This window comes from Macaca mulatta, chromosome 18 (genome assembly GCF_049350105.2).
Source record: "Macaca mulatta isolate MMU2019108-1 chromosome 18, T2T-MMU8v2.0, whole genome shotgun sequence".
Taxonomy (NCBI): domain Eukaryota; kingdom Metazoa; phylum Chordata; class Mammalia; order Primates; family Cercopithecidae; genus Macaca; species Macaca mulatta.
In genome coordinates, this window is record NC_133423.1 from 41,346,512 (window position 1) to 41,362,963 (window position 16,452).

The 16,452-nt window shown below is 38.8% G+C and overlaps 1 protein-coding gene across 2 annotated transcripts in view; it reads right to left on the reverse strand.

Moving 5' to 3' along the window:
- Positions 1-1,694: 1,694 nt before the first annotated feature.
- ME2 (malic enzyme 2) overlaps positions 1,695-16,452 on the reverse strand; it is a 71,163-nt gene continuing 56,405 nt past the window's right edge. For both annotated transcript variants that reach the window (XM_015121988.3, XM_077975458.1), the window contains exons 14-16: positions 10,491-10,561; positions 9,743-9,841; positions 1,695-2,559 (exon numbers count right to left, since the gene is read on the reverse strand). In XM_015121988.3, the coding sequence (XP_014977474.2) occupies positions 2,392-2,559; positions 9,743-9,841; positions 10,491-10,561 (338 nt within the window). In that variant the 3' untranslated portion in view covers positions 1,695-2,391. The remainder of the gene's footprint in view (positions 2,560-9,742; positions 9,842-10,490; positions 10,562-16,452) is intronic.

Here is a 16,452-nt window from a genome sequence, read left to right on the forward strand (position 1 = left end):
TTGAACTAAAATCAAGATTTCACACAGAGAGTATTTTTAGGCGTGATTTTGTTTTGACAGAGGGAACATGAGAAACAGAAGCCTCTCAGCCAGGTGCAGTGGTGCACGCCTTTAGTCCAAGCTGCTCAGGAGGCTGAGGCAGGAGGAGAGCCTGAACCCAGGAGTTCCAGGCTGCAGTGCTCTATGACCCACGCCTGTGAACAGCCACTGCCCTCCAGCAAGGGCGACACAGCAAAACCCCGCATCTAAAACAAACAAACCAAAACCCACAAACCTTTCATCTTTAATTAAAAGAAAGGAATTGTGACCATATGTTATGAAAAAGACTTCTGACTTTACTCATCTGTTCAATGAATTAACCAACTGCACTTTCCCATACTCCAAATGGCAATGCCATTGCAACCATTTTAAAATTATCAAATTATATTCAAAATTATTATGAATTGGGCCAGGTGTGGTGGCTCATACGTGTAATCCCAGCACTTTGGGAGGCCAAGGTGGGTGGATCACCTGAAGTCAGGAGTTTGAGACCAGCCTGGCCAACATGGTAAAACCCTGTTTAAAAATACAAAAATTAGCTGGGTGTGGTGGCAGGTGCCTGTAATTCCAGCCACTTGGGAGGCTAAGGCAGGAGAATCGCCTGAACTGAGGAGGCAGAGGTTGCAGAGATAATGCCACTGCACTCCAGACTGGGCGACAGGAGCAAGACTGTCTCAAAAAAAAAAAAAAAAAAAAAAAATTGGCCGGGCGCATGGCTCACGCCTGTTAACTCCAGCACTTTGGAAGGCCAAGATGGGCAGATCACAAGGTCAGGAGATCGAGACCCTCATGGCCAATGTGGTGAAACCCTGTCTCTATGAAAAATACAAAAATGAGCTGGGCGTGCTGGCACGTGCCTGTAGTCCCAGCTACTTGGGAGGCTGAGGCAGGAGAATCACTTGAACCTGGGAGGCAGAGGTTGCAGTGAGTTGAGATCACCCTACTGCACTCCAGCCTGGTAACAGAGCGAGACTCTGTTTTTAAAAAAAAAAAAAAAAAAAAGAATCAATTTGTACCCATAGGCAGAAGATGAAAAAAGTGAAGTCTCTTTTTTCCTACAAAGCAATATAAAATACTGTGCATGCTCATATTATCAATGAATATCTGTTGTTGTTCTGTCCTAGAATGAGCATTTAAAAGTTTTCTTCCCTCAAAGCAACCACGGTAGGCAGATACATTTTCCTTTAGAATTCTTCAATATGCAAGCTACACAAGAAAACTGTTCTCATTAGCCATAATTGCCCATTTTACTGGGATTAAAAAGGGCATTTCCTGGATGAACACCAACCTTATTCATTCCCGCTTAGCTCTAAATTAATTTTGGTGGCTTAAAAAAATTAAGTCTGCCTTCAATGGAGAAAGAGATGTCACTACTAATGACATTCAAAGAAACAGTATCATAGTAACGTTCCAAAATTATCTCAAGTAATAAAGAGCATCAGTTCTGGAATAAGGGCATAGTTTCTCCAGTTAAATATGACTCATTTTGATGTGAAGCATGACTAACTTAGATTTTAAAAGTCATGTGATGTTCCCCATATGAGTTACGTATCTTATACTCCCTCCTAGAATCATCTAGAAGTAACAAAAATATGTGTTTTTCATAAGCAAATCTAAATTTCTAGTTGGGCAATAAGATAGCATAACTGAAGCAATTAAATTTAAGATATTTATTAAATAAAAAGGTTACATTATGATTTTTATACACTGTTGAAAACAATGACTTTTATTTATTTAAAGCCAGCAGTAGTTCCCATTACTCTCAAAATGTTATAGTTAAGCCTTGATTTAGTTCCAGAAAATAAATAGGGTAAAATTTTAATGTTTCCCTAGCTCTGTCTGCTATAAGGGAATTTCAGAGTATGAAGGTAAGATGAAGCAGATGTAGAAGAACATTTTTAGATGCTGACAATTTTTCCTTAAAATTTAGTTTCTTCTTAAAATTCTGTACTTCTATCCATAAAAGTAAATTTCTATTTTAGTAGCTCTAAAACAACCAGGCGAGAGAAGATTATTACCCATAATAGTAAATAGCAAATACTTTGGCAAGTCCGAATTAGAATACAAGTGAAGACATTCACAAACACACTTTTTACATCTCCTGGATGTGGTATGGGCTGTATGTTAGAATTAAAGCATCACAACTATCTGATTGTAGGGTGCTGGTGGGCAATGCAATCAATCAACACGTCTACCCCAACAGATGTGGAGACGCATGGAAAAAAATACATCAACCAAAGTGGCTGGGCAGAACAAAACACAGAAAACACCATAAAACTGAGGACATTATCTCTTCTTGTCTGAAAAAAGGGATTCCCTGGAGCACAGAAAGTATTTATCAGGGGAGTGCTTCTATTCTGTTATCACAGGAGGGCTTGATGCAGATTCCGGCCATTCATACACATCTGGCAGCAGGGAATCATATTCACTCCGCCATATTCTTTCTTTAACATATTTGGCCTTGTCTTCAGGTTCTGGGTATCGGAAAGCCATTTTATTAGCATATAGGTATTCTGTAACCTGAAAAATAAATAAGGTTATTGTGTAGGCTCTGAGTATTAACCTATTAGAGAGACAACGTACTATTATAACACAGGAAAATAAGTTTAAAAGAATGGCAGTTTTCTTTTTTCAAAATAAAAAGTAACATTACTTTGACTCCTTTCAAAACATTTGGAAACTATGGAAAGTTTAAAAGATAAAACCAAACACATTTAAGTTCTACTGTGTATGATTCAAGTAAATACATTTAGGTCATCTGCCCGGCCTATGTCATTCCTCCCAGTCTTGCTGAAAGGGTGGCCTTTCTAGAGGGCCACAGAGACTGTTTCCTAATCATAGCCAACTTGACCAGGATGAAAACCCAACCCAAGGTGAGGAGAGGTTTCTACTCTAGAATTTGGATTAAGAGGCATAGTAATTATTATAAATCAGGAGTTAGACACTAGAACTATAAAGTCAAGTAAATTCAGAGCTACAACCTATACATGGGAACTGACACCACTATCACTGACTGCCAGGCATATTCTGTGTGTTTTACAAGGATACCTCCTTTACTCTCCACAAGAACCCCATGAGATAAGTACTATCTTTATTCTCATTCTGCATATGAGGAATGAGAGGAATTTAAGTAATTTGCCCAAGGTAGTTACGTGAGAGCTGTTTCAAACCCAAAGCATTCTGAGTCTAGATATTAGACCCTCAACAGTAAGCTTGATTACTCCCCACCAACGGTGGCTTGAATTTCAAATTTTGCACCCAAGCCACATACCATGATTGGTGGTGAGAATAAGCCCTTGAGCCTCAGTTCTGATATAAAATGAGGAATGTGAAACGCTTCCTCACAGGGTAGCACAGTGCCTCTCACACAGTAAAGTTCTCAAGTCATGGCTTTATTTATTTATTTATTTATTTATTTGAGACGGAGCCTTACTCTGTCACCCAGGCTGGAGTGCAGTGGCGCGATCTCAGCTCACTGCAAGCTCCGTCTTCTGGGTTCAAGCGATTCTCCTGCCTCAGCCTCCCCAGCAGCTGGGACTACAGGCATGCGCCACCACACCTGGTAAATTTTTGTATTTTCAGTAGAGATGGGGTTTTGCCATGTTGGCTAGGCTGCTCTTGAACTCTTGACTGCAGGTGATCCGCCCGCCTTGGCCTACCTAAGTGCTAAGATTACAGGCATGAGCCACCGTGCCTGGCAGGTTTTATTTTAACTTAAAAAAATGTAGTGACATAAGGTAGAAAAAATTCAAACAATTATAAGGTGTCATTCTCCTCCTCTAATTCTCATTCCAAATGGTAACCATTATTAAAGTTTCGTATTTCAACTTTCTAAAAGAAAAATCTCAGAATAAGATGGTGATTAAAAAAATAATCCTTGGTACCAAGAGCTCCATCTCAGTGTATTTTGTGATAGAAAATGTGTTCAATTGTTTTCTGTTCTATTATAGAAAACATATTTTACTAATATTTTATTATTGACTAAGAAAAAGAAGTAGGGAAGGGCTAGATCCTCAGTGGCAGGTAACTGCAATAAAGATCTGAGAAGGTTAAAAACCTAAGGGCTGGCTGGGCGCAGTGGCTCACACCTGTGATCCCAGCACTCTGGGAGGCCAAGGCGGATGGATCACCTGAGGTCAGGAGTTTGAGACCAGGCTGGCCAACATGGTGAAACCCTGTCTCTACTAAAAACATAAAAATGAGTCGGGCATGGTGGTAGGCACCTGTAATCCCAGCTACTCAGGAGGCTGAGGCAGGAGAATCACTTGAACTTGGGAGGCAGAGGTTGCGGTGAACTGAGATTGCACCACTGCACTCCAGCCTGGGCGACAGAGTTAAGACTCCATCTCAAAAACAAACAAACAAACAAAAAACCCAAGGGCCAATAAACATAACACATGTCATTAGTAGTTTGTTGACCAAACTGCTCTTCTCAGTTTTTGTACTAAACAGGAAAAACAGGAATGATATAAAAAGACAGGCAGAGATTTTTGCTTCCAGAAAGATGGAATAAACACACTTTTCCTCATTCCTTCCGACCTTGGAGAGCTGAGCACGTGGCCTGCCTGATGTGAGGGGTGGTGGGAGGTGTTCTGAAGCCAGTAAGCGGTATAATTAACATAAGTAAATAAATATAAATTTATAAACAAATGAACGAAGGAGAGAAGGCAGCAGAGTAGACATACAAATTCTCACTTATGGCACAGCATGGGAGGGAGAATGAGGCAGTGGCCACCATGCATACAATAAGAAGTCAGCTAAAATTTTAAGGAACTGCCAAAGGTCAATGAGAGCTAGTGTTTTATTCCGGAACAACTGCAAGCTTTAGCCATAAGGGGCGCCCACACTCACTGCAAATCTCTTTCCCACAGGCTGCTGGTACCCACAGAAAAAGATTAGGGACAAGGCATGAGATTGGAGAAAGCTCCCCTTGGTCCTGGAGGCATGCAGGAGGTGACTGGTGGCTGTCAGAGGAACACACACAGCCCTGCTCATAGAACCAAAGGGGTGAATCAATGGCTGTTTGAGGTTGGGACAGACACAAAGCTCTGCCTCCTCTACTCACCACTTTCTTCTTTGTTTCTAAAAAGAAAAGCCTATGCCACTGCAGATGCAGCACACTCTCTACTCCTGCCTCTGGGGAAACGCAAGGAGACGTGAACCTGGGCCTGTGTTCCTATACTAATCCCAAGCAGAGGTCTTCTATGACCTCATGTACTACCTCTCATTTGGACATACCAATTATTTCTCTCTCTTTTTTTTTTTCTTAGAGACAGGGTCTTGCTCTGTCATCCACACTGGAGTGCAGTGGTATGATCATAGCTCACTGCAGCCTTGGCCTCCTGTGTTTAAGTGACCCTCCCACCCCAGCCTCCTGAGTAGGTGGGACTACAGGCACATACCACTGTGCCTGGCTAATTTTTTTTTTGGTAGAGGTGAGATCTTGCTTTGTTATCCAGGGATGGTCTTAAATTTACAGCCCCAAGCCATCCTCCTGCCTTGGCTTTTGAAAGTGCTATGATTCTAGGAGTGAGCCACTGTGTCTAGCCCAGTAATCTCTTAACTGACCAGTATCTTCCAAAATCTCCCCCACCTGTAATATCATTCTATAAATTCTAAAGTCGGACTCATCATCCTAGTTCTGGGTTCTAAAATCTTCAATTGTTTTGCAGTAGAAGGTAATCACACTCCTTAGGCTGGCATTTGTATATCTGTACAGCTGTCTTTAATATAACTTTCAAATTCTCTTTTATGCCATTTCCCTACCTGTTCCTTAGACTCCAGGCTCAACTATTATTCCCTAAACATACCATCCTTTACCAATTCCCAATCTTTGCTTAGGTGACAGGCACCAAAATAATGCAATAATAAAACTAATAGTCAAAGCTGGCCACAGTGGCTCATATCTATAATCCCAGCACTTTGGGAGGCCAAGGTGGGCAGATCTCCTGAGCTCAGGAGTTCAAGACCAGTCTGGGCAACACTGCAAACCCCTATCTCGACCAAAAATGCAAAAAAAAAAATTAGCTGGACATGGTGGCACACGCTTGTGGTCCCAGCTACTTGGAAGGCTGAGGTGGGAGGATCGCTTAAGCCTGGGAGGCAGAGCTTGCAGTGAGCTGAGACCACACTGCTGCACTCCAACCTGGGTGACAGGGTAAAACCCTGCCTCAGAATAAATAAATAAATTAGTCAAAATGATAAAATTTTATGATCACCTGTACAGAAGTGAAATTGTGGTTGATAAATTCCATAGTCAATCCTCATGTTTAAGAAAAATCTTAGTAATCTAGAAATAGAAGACTACTTCTTTTAAAAAGAAAATACTTATTTCAATCAAAAGCTAGCATCATATTTAATATTAACATACAAAGATGTTAGCCAGGTGCGGTGGCATGTGCCTCTAGCTACTCAGGAGGCTGTGGTAGAAGGATCACTTGAGCCTAGGAGTTTGAGATCAGCTTGGCCATATAGACTCTGTCTCTAAATTGAAAAAAAAAAAATATGGGCCGGGCGCGGTGGCTCAAGCCTGTAATCCCAGCACTTTGGGAGGCCGAGACGGGTGGATCACGAGGTCAGGAGATCGAGACCATCCTGGCTAACACGGTGAAACCCCGTCTCTACTAAAAAATACAAAAAACTAGCCGGGCGAGGCGGCGGGCGCCTGTAGTCCCAGCTACTCGGGAGGCTGAGGCAGGAGAATGGCGTGAACCCGGGAAGTGGAGCTTGCAGTGAGCTGAGATCCGGCCACTGCACTCCAGCCTGGGCGACAGAGTGAGACTCCGTCTCAAAAAAAAAAAAAAAAAAAAAAAAAAAAAAAAAAAAAGAAAAAAAAAATACAAGAATACCCTTACTAACCTAATTGCCTAAGACTATTCTGCAGTTTCAGCTAATTTATAGTTAGAGAAAAACAGACTATGCATATTAAAAAAAGAAAAAATTACTTGCAGACAAAACAATTCCAAATGAAATGAAAAACTATTAAAATAAGATTGTTCAAAAAACTGGTCATCAAGTAAATTCATAAAAATGAATGTTTTCAAATTAGTATTATTATTCCTAACTTTTCCTATAAATTAGAAATGATCAATGAAAAAATATTTGGAAAGAAAAAAAGTCTTTATTATATTAGAATAACAGAAATTTAAAAATATTTAGGAAAAAGTAGCCATATTCAGATGAAGAAAACAAAATTATACTGAAAAACTTTTTAAAAAATATCTTAATAAACAGAGATAGTGATTAGAGAATACTCAATACTGAAAGACCCAATTTCACCAATTTATAAATGTAACAATTTCATACAAAGTTGCAAAGTTTTTTAAAATTAAAAAAGCAGATACAAAAATTTGTCCAAAAGAAAACAATTTAGAACAGTCAAGAAAATACTGAAAAAGTATAATGATGGGAAAGATGAAGTACCAAATGTTACCACATTACACACATTACAAAATTTAAAACAGTGTCAGATAGTAAACAAAAATGGTCAGGAATAGAAATCCCAGGAACAGATTCAATTCCCAATTAACTGTAAACAACGGAGGCATTAATCAATAAACAATTGGCATTAATCAATAAACAATGCTGGGGCAACTGGTTAACTACTCAGGAAAAAATGTTTCCCTTTCTCATATCATACATTAAAATAAATCCCAGAGAGATTAAAAAAGTTTTATTCTAGATAATGCAAGTAGATAGTTATGATTTTGCGGTGAGAGAAGGCATTAATATTCATAAAAGGTGAGGACAGAATCCACAAAATAAACAAATAATTCCATAAAAAACTTTAAAAAGACATGTCAAACAATTCTATAAAGTTAAAACAAATGACAAATGGGAAAATATCTGCACCACAGCGAACAGGAAGATCACTACACTTAATATATAAAAAGCCCGGGACGGCGGAGGGGGAAGGGATGGCATTGGGAGTTATACCTGATGTAAATGACGAGTTGATGGGTGCTGATGAGTTGATGGGTGCAGCACACCAACATGGCACAAGTATACATATGTAAAAAAACCTGCACGTTATGCACATGTACTCTAGAACTTAAAGTATAATAATAAAAAAAAAAAATATATATATATATATATAAAACAAGCCCTCAGAAATCAATGCCAGAAAGTAGGAAAGCAAATATCCAATATAAAAAAGAGCAAAGGTCATGAAAAAGTAGTTCGTTGAAGAAATACAATTGTTGAATAAACAAAAAATTATTCAATCTCACTAATAATGCCTTAATAATGAGAAACAATTTTACCTAGTAAATATGCAAGATTAAAAAAATAATTGTAAGTATTGGCAAAAGTGTGGAAAAACATACACTCATATCTAATTGCTGCAATGTAAATCAGTACTTTTTTTTCTGAAGAGAGTATTTGACAATATGCATCAGAAGCCTTAAAACACCTTAAAAACCTTTGTTCTTAAGCTTAGAATTTATTGCAAAGAAAAACCATCACAGTACGGGTGTGGTGGCTCACACCTGTAATCCCAGCACTTTGGGAGGCCAGGTTGGGTGGATCACCTGAGGTCAGGAGTTCGAGACCAGCCTGGTCAACATGGTGAAACCCTGTCTCTACTAAAAATACAAAAAATTAGCTGGGCCATGGGGGTGGGCGCCTGTAATCCCAGCTACTTGGGAGGCTGAGGCAGGAGAATTGTTTAAACCCTGGAGGCAGAGGTTGCAGTGAGCCGTGAGCTGAGATCCCGCCACTACACTCAAGCCTGGGCAACAGAGTGAGACTCTGTCTCAAAGAAAAAAAAAAAGAAAAAGAAACCATCACAAATACACACAAAGTACACACAAATATTTAGCTGTAAGGATAAATGTTCACTACACTGTTCTTTCTTTCTTTTTAAAAAACTTTTTATTTTTATTTATTTATTTTTTTGAGATGGAGTTTTACTCTTGTGGCCCAGGCTGGAGTGCAATGGCTGGATCTTGGCTCACTGCAACCTCCTTCTCCCAGGTTCAAGTGATTCTCTGGCCTCAGCCTCCAGAGTAGCTGGGATTACAGGTACCCAGCACCATACCTGGCTAGAGATGGGGTTTCACCATGTTGGCTAGGCTGGTCTCAAACTCCTGACCTCAGATGACTCGGTCTCCCAAAGTGCTGGGATTACAGGTGTGAGCCACTGCACCCAGCCTACAGTGTTATTTCTAACAATAAAAAGCTAAAAACTTAAATGTCCAAAAACAGAGAAATGATGAAACACATTTTGATATAAAGAGAACATCATGCAGCATTAATGATCACATACATGAGAATTATTATTAACTTACATGGAAAAGGCTTACAATATATTAAGTGGAAAAAGTGCAGTAAGAAACCAATTATAAGAATGGGCACAGGCCACTTTGGGAGGCCAAGGCAGGAGGATCACTTCAGGCCAAGAGGTTAGAGACCAGCCTGGGCAACACAGGGAGAGCCCATCTCTATTCTTTAAAATAATTTTTTAAAAAGGCACAAGTGACTACATGCATGTGTATATGCATGTATGTGTTTGCAAAGAAAAAAGTCTAGAAGGCAACAAGCCCAAAATAATCATGTGTGTTATATTCTGGTAGTAAGAATACGGGCCTAAAATTTCTTCTTTGCAGCCTTCTAAATGTTTCAGATTTATCTCTAGTAAACCTGTATTTCTTGTATAAGAAAATGTCATTAAAATTAATGTGAAGAAGTTTAAGTTATTACTTACTTTAATAGCAATGTTAATAGAAACTTCCTGAATATTAGCAAGTGGTGGGTAAAGTCTCCCTTGGGCTAGCTCTTCATCTGTCAATTGGCTTGTCAGTGCCTGAAGAGAAAAACAGCATTTTGCTCTTTGTTTAAATAACAGAATAAGGACCCAGGAAAATGGAAAAAGCATTGGGGAAACAGAGAGTAATACAGGTAATATAATTCCTGTTATTTCTTGAAGGAATACACTTAAACCACTGCAGAAATTAAAACTGTTATCATTAAACAATAAATAACCAGATTTAAAGACTTATTGATTATATTCTACTTTATATTATACATGTAGAGCGTGGCTTAATTGCAGTGGCTACTTTGAAAACAGACATTAATTGTATTAATGCGAGTTCTTCAGAAATACTTCAAAGTCTGGAGCTCCCATAGGCCAGCACTCCAAATAATACCAGTACTTGTCCATTAAAAGCATGCAATGAGTTATCTATGCTGTCAAAATATATCTAGATATATATAAAGCAAGTATAGTCTAAATGTTCTTAAAATGAGAGGATTCAGTTTACAAACATTTGAAAGGTCATGATTAAAAAAATCAATTCTATGCATAAATAGGCAAACCATAAAAGTAATATATGAGTAACTTGCTTTTCATTAATAAGGCAGATTTAACCCATTCTCTCTCTGCTTTTAATTTTCAGATTTATTCACCTTCATAATTCATCCTTTATAAAATAAGCAACATTTAAAACATTTACCTTTGCAGCTTCTAGGAAAACACTGTCACTAATATGCCGGGTGTTACAGAGAATAACAGCTAAAGCCACACCTAGAATACATTTTAAAGTTTACTTAGTAAGGTCACTTTTCAAATTATGAAAGAAGTCAATTTCTATATTCAGGCAAATAAATGGTATTACATCCATATCCCAAACAGCTCCCCCCAAAACAGAAAACAGCCAAGAAAAAACAGAAATCTGAGTTAAAATCAAACGATCTTTAATGATTCTTATTTGTAAGTAATTTCAGAAATATCAAATGGCTTTTCTCAGTTTAGTTTTTACATTTATGAAAATGACAAATACACACAATTCATCAACGCTTGTTTTAACACCAGTTCCCAGCCCACCTCTAACACTCCATTTATTGCTCTACAGAGGCAATGACTTTCAATTTTTTTTTTTTTTTTGAGGCGGAGTCTCGCTCTGTCACCCAGGCTGGAGTGCAGTGGCGCGATCTCGGCTCACTGCAAGCTCCGCCTCCCGGGTTCACGCCATTCTCCTACCTCAGCCTCCCGAGTAGCTGGGACTACAGGCGCCCGCCACCACGCCCGGCTAATCTTTTGTATTTTTAGTAGAGACGGGGTTTCACCGTGTCAGCCAGGGCGCGGTGGCTCACGCCTGTAATCCCAGCAGGTTGGGAGGCCGAGGCTGGCGGATCACCAGGACTTTCAATTTTTTTTTTAGCTGATTGTTTATCTCTCTCACTCTTAAATAACTTGTTTCTTGTGATTTTTTTTCTCTTTTTTTTTTTTTTTTTTCCTTTTTTTGCCTTCTCTTACTGTGCTGATCTTGCATTTTCTGTTTTGGAGATCACTGACTCCTTCCTATAAGAGTAAGTAGTGCTCTTTCATATTTTCAGCTTTCTCTCTTCTTCCCGATATAGTTAGAGCATAATTTTGGTTCAATCAATATTCAATGCTTATATCATAATTACTTTTCGTTTTCTGCACAATTTTGTCTTTCTTGAAGTTAATAATTATCCTTTTTCCTTTACTTTGATTTTTTAGTATTTAACATTGTTATTTCACTCTGGAACTCTCAATTGTCTAAATTTTCTTCTGTTTTAGTTACTTTATATATTCTCGAATTTCATGCTCTAGAATAAATCTGCTAAAGCTCCATTCTGGTCTGGTTGTCCCCCATTCCAGCTATGGAGCTGTCATCCTAGAAAATCCCTTTATCATCATGGGCCTCTTTGCTTCTAAGTTGACTCCATTTCCTAAATTCAACTTTTCCTAGTTTGTTACTCCCTCTTTTGGTAGGGTACATTCTCCCATAGCTTTCCGAAGAACAGTGCATGGGAGATATATATTTTTTGAAAACTTGCATTTCTGAAAATGTGTGTGTTTACTTCTTTCTACTTACATTTGATAGTTTGTCTAGGTTTAGAATTCTGGCTTGGAAATATTTTTCCTTCAGAACTGTGAGGTATTATTCCAATACTGTCTAGCTTCCTGTGCTGGTAAGAAGCATCAATCTGAGTTCAGATCCTGTTTAGGTGATTGTTTTTGTTTAATCTCTGGATGCATGTAGGATCCCTTTAAAAAAATTTTTTTTGGCAACAGTCTCGCTGTGTCACCCAGGCTGGAGTACAGTGGCACAATCACAGCTCACTGCAGCCTCAACCTCCATGGGCTCAAGCGATCCTCCTACCTCAGCTTCCTGAGTAGCTGGGATTACAGGCATGTACCATCACACCTGGCTAATTTTTTTATTTTTTGTAGAGACAGGGTTTTACTATGCTGCCCAGGCTGGTTTCAAACTTCTGGACTCATACAATCTTCTTGCCTCAGCCTCCCAAAGTGCTTGGATTACAGGCATGAGCCACTGTGCCCAGCCAGATCCTTATTTTTATACCTAACGGTCTGCAATTTCTTAACACTGTGCCTTGATGTGCATTATTTTAACTCATCATGTTTAGCATTCAGTGAGTAGGTGCTTCCTATCTGAAAACATGAGTCTTTCACTTTTGGGAAATGTTCGTGAAGCTTTGAGGATTCACTTCCCTCCATTTTTCTGTTCTTGTTCCCTGACATTTATATTTTCTGATACTGTACCTCTTGGATTGGCTAATTTTCTTCTTTATTTTCCTTCTCCTGTCCTCTGCTCTCTTTTTAGGTAACTTACTCATCTTTTTCTTCTAATCTTTCTACTATCAAACTTTATTTTTAGGAGCTTGTTTTGCTAATTTTTTTTTAAATAAAATTCTGTCTTGTTTAGAGGATATAATATTTTGTCACCCTGAGGATACTGATAATTTTTAAATTTTCCCATTATCCTTGTTTTTTTCCCCAATATGTCTTTTTCTGTTTGTCTGCTTTGGTCTTTTATGAAAATCTTTCATAAAGAGACTTTCCTCATATGACTAGTAATCTTCAAGCATTTCTCACATTTAAGGGTTAAGAACTAGAGAAAATGATTGGAAGCTATGAGCGTGAGAGTGGGGTTTGCCTCCCCTGAGCATCACCGTACAAGCCTTTAAACTTCCTATTTTCTAGCACCTCTGTCCTCAACTATGTCTGGTGTCTCCCAGCCTAGAAACACTGTTTTATTCTATTCAAAGAATATCCCAACTGGCTTTGAGGAAGGGTAGTCATCCAATTACCTCATGGCTGAAAAGAACACATGGTTAATAGCATTTTTTTAAGTAGATAATTTGGTCCATCTACATTTAATGTAGTTTTTACCTTTTTTTTAAGTGATTGGGGCAGATTTAGCCCCCAAACACTTAGTCTCATCACTCTCATCTCATCTTGCCTTGCTTATTTTATGTTCCTTTTCCTCTTCTTTCTTGCTTTTCGGATTTTTGTTGTTTCATTTCATCCCAACCTTACCATAAACAGGAAGTCTTTGTAGTGTTCTAATGGTTATCCTAAAATTTATATCATGCATCTTTAACTACCAACATTCCACATTAAATTTTTTTTTTGAGATAAGGTCTCACTCTATTGCCTAGGCTAGAGTGCAGTGGCACGACCAAAGTTTGCCACCTCAAACTCCTGGGCTCAAGTGATCCTCCGTCCTCTGTGTCTGCAGTAGCTGGGACTACAGGCACATGTCACCACACCTGGCTAATTTTTTTTTTTTTTTTTTTTTTGTAGAGACAGAGCCTCCCTATGTTGCCAGGGCTAGTCTCAAACTCTTGGCCTCAAGTGATCCTCCTGTTTTGACATCCCAAAGTGCTGGGATTATGGGTATGAGCCAATGTCCCCCGTTCCACATTAATTTTTAATTTACCTTCCTGCCAATCAATGTAAGTCCCTCATAACAGCTTAACTCTATTTAACAGAGCTACTGTTATTGTGCATTTTAATTCTTTCTATATGTATTTTTCAAAATCCCATGTCATGTTTGTTTCATTCTATATAAACAACATTCATTTTGTTGTACCCACCCACTTATTCATAGACTTTCTTTGCTCTTCATACCTTCCTACACCTTAGAGTTTCTATGTGGGATTATTTTCTTTTTCCCTAAGGAACAAAATTTCCTTTCCTTTAATATAAAAACAGTCTGCCAGGTGGTGAATCCCCGGTTTTTTGTTTTTCTGAAAAATGTCTTCACTTTGCCTTAATTCTTGAAGGATATTTTCACTGTGTAATGAATTCTAGGTGGCAAGTATTTCCCATAAGCAACTTTCATAGGTCATTCCACAGCCTTGGGATCTTATTGTCACTGAGGAGCCTCCCTCCTGTCAGTCTGTTGGTCGCTTCTTTGAAGGAAATCTTTTTGTTCTGGCTGCTTTCATATTCTTCTCTTTGTGGTGATTCTGAAGCCTCACAGTAATGTGCCTAGATGTAGATTTCTTTTTATGCATCCCACATGGGTTTCTGCGAGCTTTTTGAATATTGATTGTCAATCATCAGTTCTAAAAATAACTCAGCCATGAGGCCAGCACATGTTGCCTCTGCTTCATTCTCATTTATTCTAGGACTTCAATTAAAGATCTATCAATGAAATGTATGTCCCTTACCTATTTTTTTTTTTTTTTTGTCTCTCTGTGCTGCATTCTGGATTGTTTCTTCAGAGATATTTTCCAGTTGATTAATTCTCTCTGGTCTAATCTGCCATAAGCCTCATTCACTCATTTTTTTTTTTTTTTTTTTTTTTGAGACAGGGTCTTGCTTTGTCACCCAGGCTAGAGCACAGGGGACCAATCATGACTCACTCCAGCCTTGACCTCCCAAGCTCAAGTGATCCTCCCATCTCAGCCTCCTGAGTAGCGAGGACTACAGGCATATGCCAGCATGCCTGACTAATATATATATATATATATTTAAACTTGTAGAGATGGGGGTCTCACTACATTGCCAGGGCTGGTCTCAAACTCATGGGCTCAAGCAGTTCTTCTACCTTGGCCTCACAAAGTGCTAGGATTACCGGCATGAGCCACTATACCCAGCCCACTCAATTCTTACAGATTACTACATTTTTCAATTTTAGAATTTAATGGTACTTGTCTAAGTTTTCAAGATTGGCTTTTATCTCTATAAATATAATAAGCATATTTGTTTCATAGCGTTTGTGTTATATCTAGGGTTTCAGTATGTGTGTTTTTCTTGTTTTCATTGGTTTTGGCTTCTGTTGTTATGTCTCTTTATGTGCCTCATTATCTTTTTTTATTTTTCCACTTAGGTTGTACTTGAAAATTTATAAAAATAATTTGAGGACTAGGATAGCATTATCTGATTTCAGAGAAATTTTTATTTGCTTCTGCTGGGCGCTTGTGGGCACTGGCAGTCTCGAACAGAGGCCTGAGGTTTTCTAAATCACCCATTGCTGCTGCAAACTATACCCCCAATCCAAGGTATAGCACTTTAGGGTTTCAGTCCAGAGTGGGAGGTGGTGCCAGACTTGGACATGGTGCTGATCTTGTCCACCTTCCATGAAAAGCACAGCTGTACCTCTTAGCCACTTTCTTCCTGGTCTGTGTTTCCACTGTAAAACTGGCTTCAAAAGCTGGCTCTGTGCCTTAGTTCCCTCCCTAACCTTGGTCCAGAATTCCCCAATATTCCATTAGAGTCAGTATCTTATCCCTTTGACCCTTTTATGGTCTTAAAAAAAAATTTCATCCAGTTGTTACAGTTGCTGAACTAGGTCATTCAAATATTAACAGTTTTTTTTAAGTTGCTTTATAAACAGACTTTCAGCCAATCCTCCTATTTTTAGGCTCATTTCTACCTCAAATGCCAGGTCATTTTATTTTATTTTTTTGAGACAGTCTCACTTTGTTGCCCAGCCTGGAGTGCACTGGCATGATGATGGCTCACTGCAGCCTGGACCTCCCAGGCTCATGTGATCCTTCCACCTCAGCCTCCTGCCTAGCTGGGATTAGGGGCATGCACCACCACACCTGGCTAATTTTTTTAATTTTTGGAACAAACAAGGTCTCACTATGTTGCCCAGGCTGGTCTCAAATTCCTGGCCTCAAGCAATCCTCCTGCCTCAGCCTCCCAAAATGTTGGGATTACAGGTGAAAGCCACCATGCCTGGCCAGGTCATTTTTAATGTCCATGTTTATGGTATCCCTGTTATTAAAGTTAGGACTTTAAAGGGTTACATAAAAATAATCAACTGCTAAATTCCTTAATACTCAGATATGATATAAAAAACGGTTTTGCTGAACTTAGAACAACCATTCGACTCAGCAACCCTATTATTGGGTATTACTCAAAGGAATATAAATCATTCTACCATAAAGACACATGCATGTGTATGTTCACTGTAGCACTATTCACAATAGCAAAGACACAGAATTAACCTAAATGCCCATCAATGGTAAAATGGATAAAGAAAACGTGGCACATACACACCATGTATATAAATAAAAAAAAATCCTATGCAGCCATAAAAATGAATGAGATCACGTCCTTCGCAGTAACATGCACGGAGCTGGAGGCTATTATCCTAAGTGAACTAACACAGGAACAGAAAACCA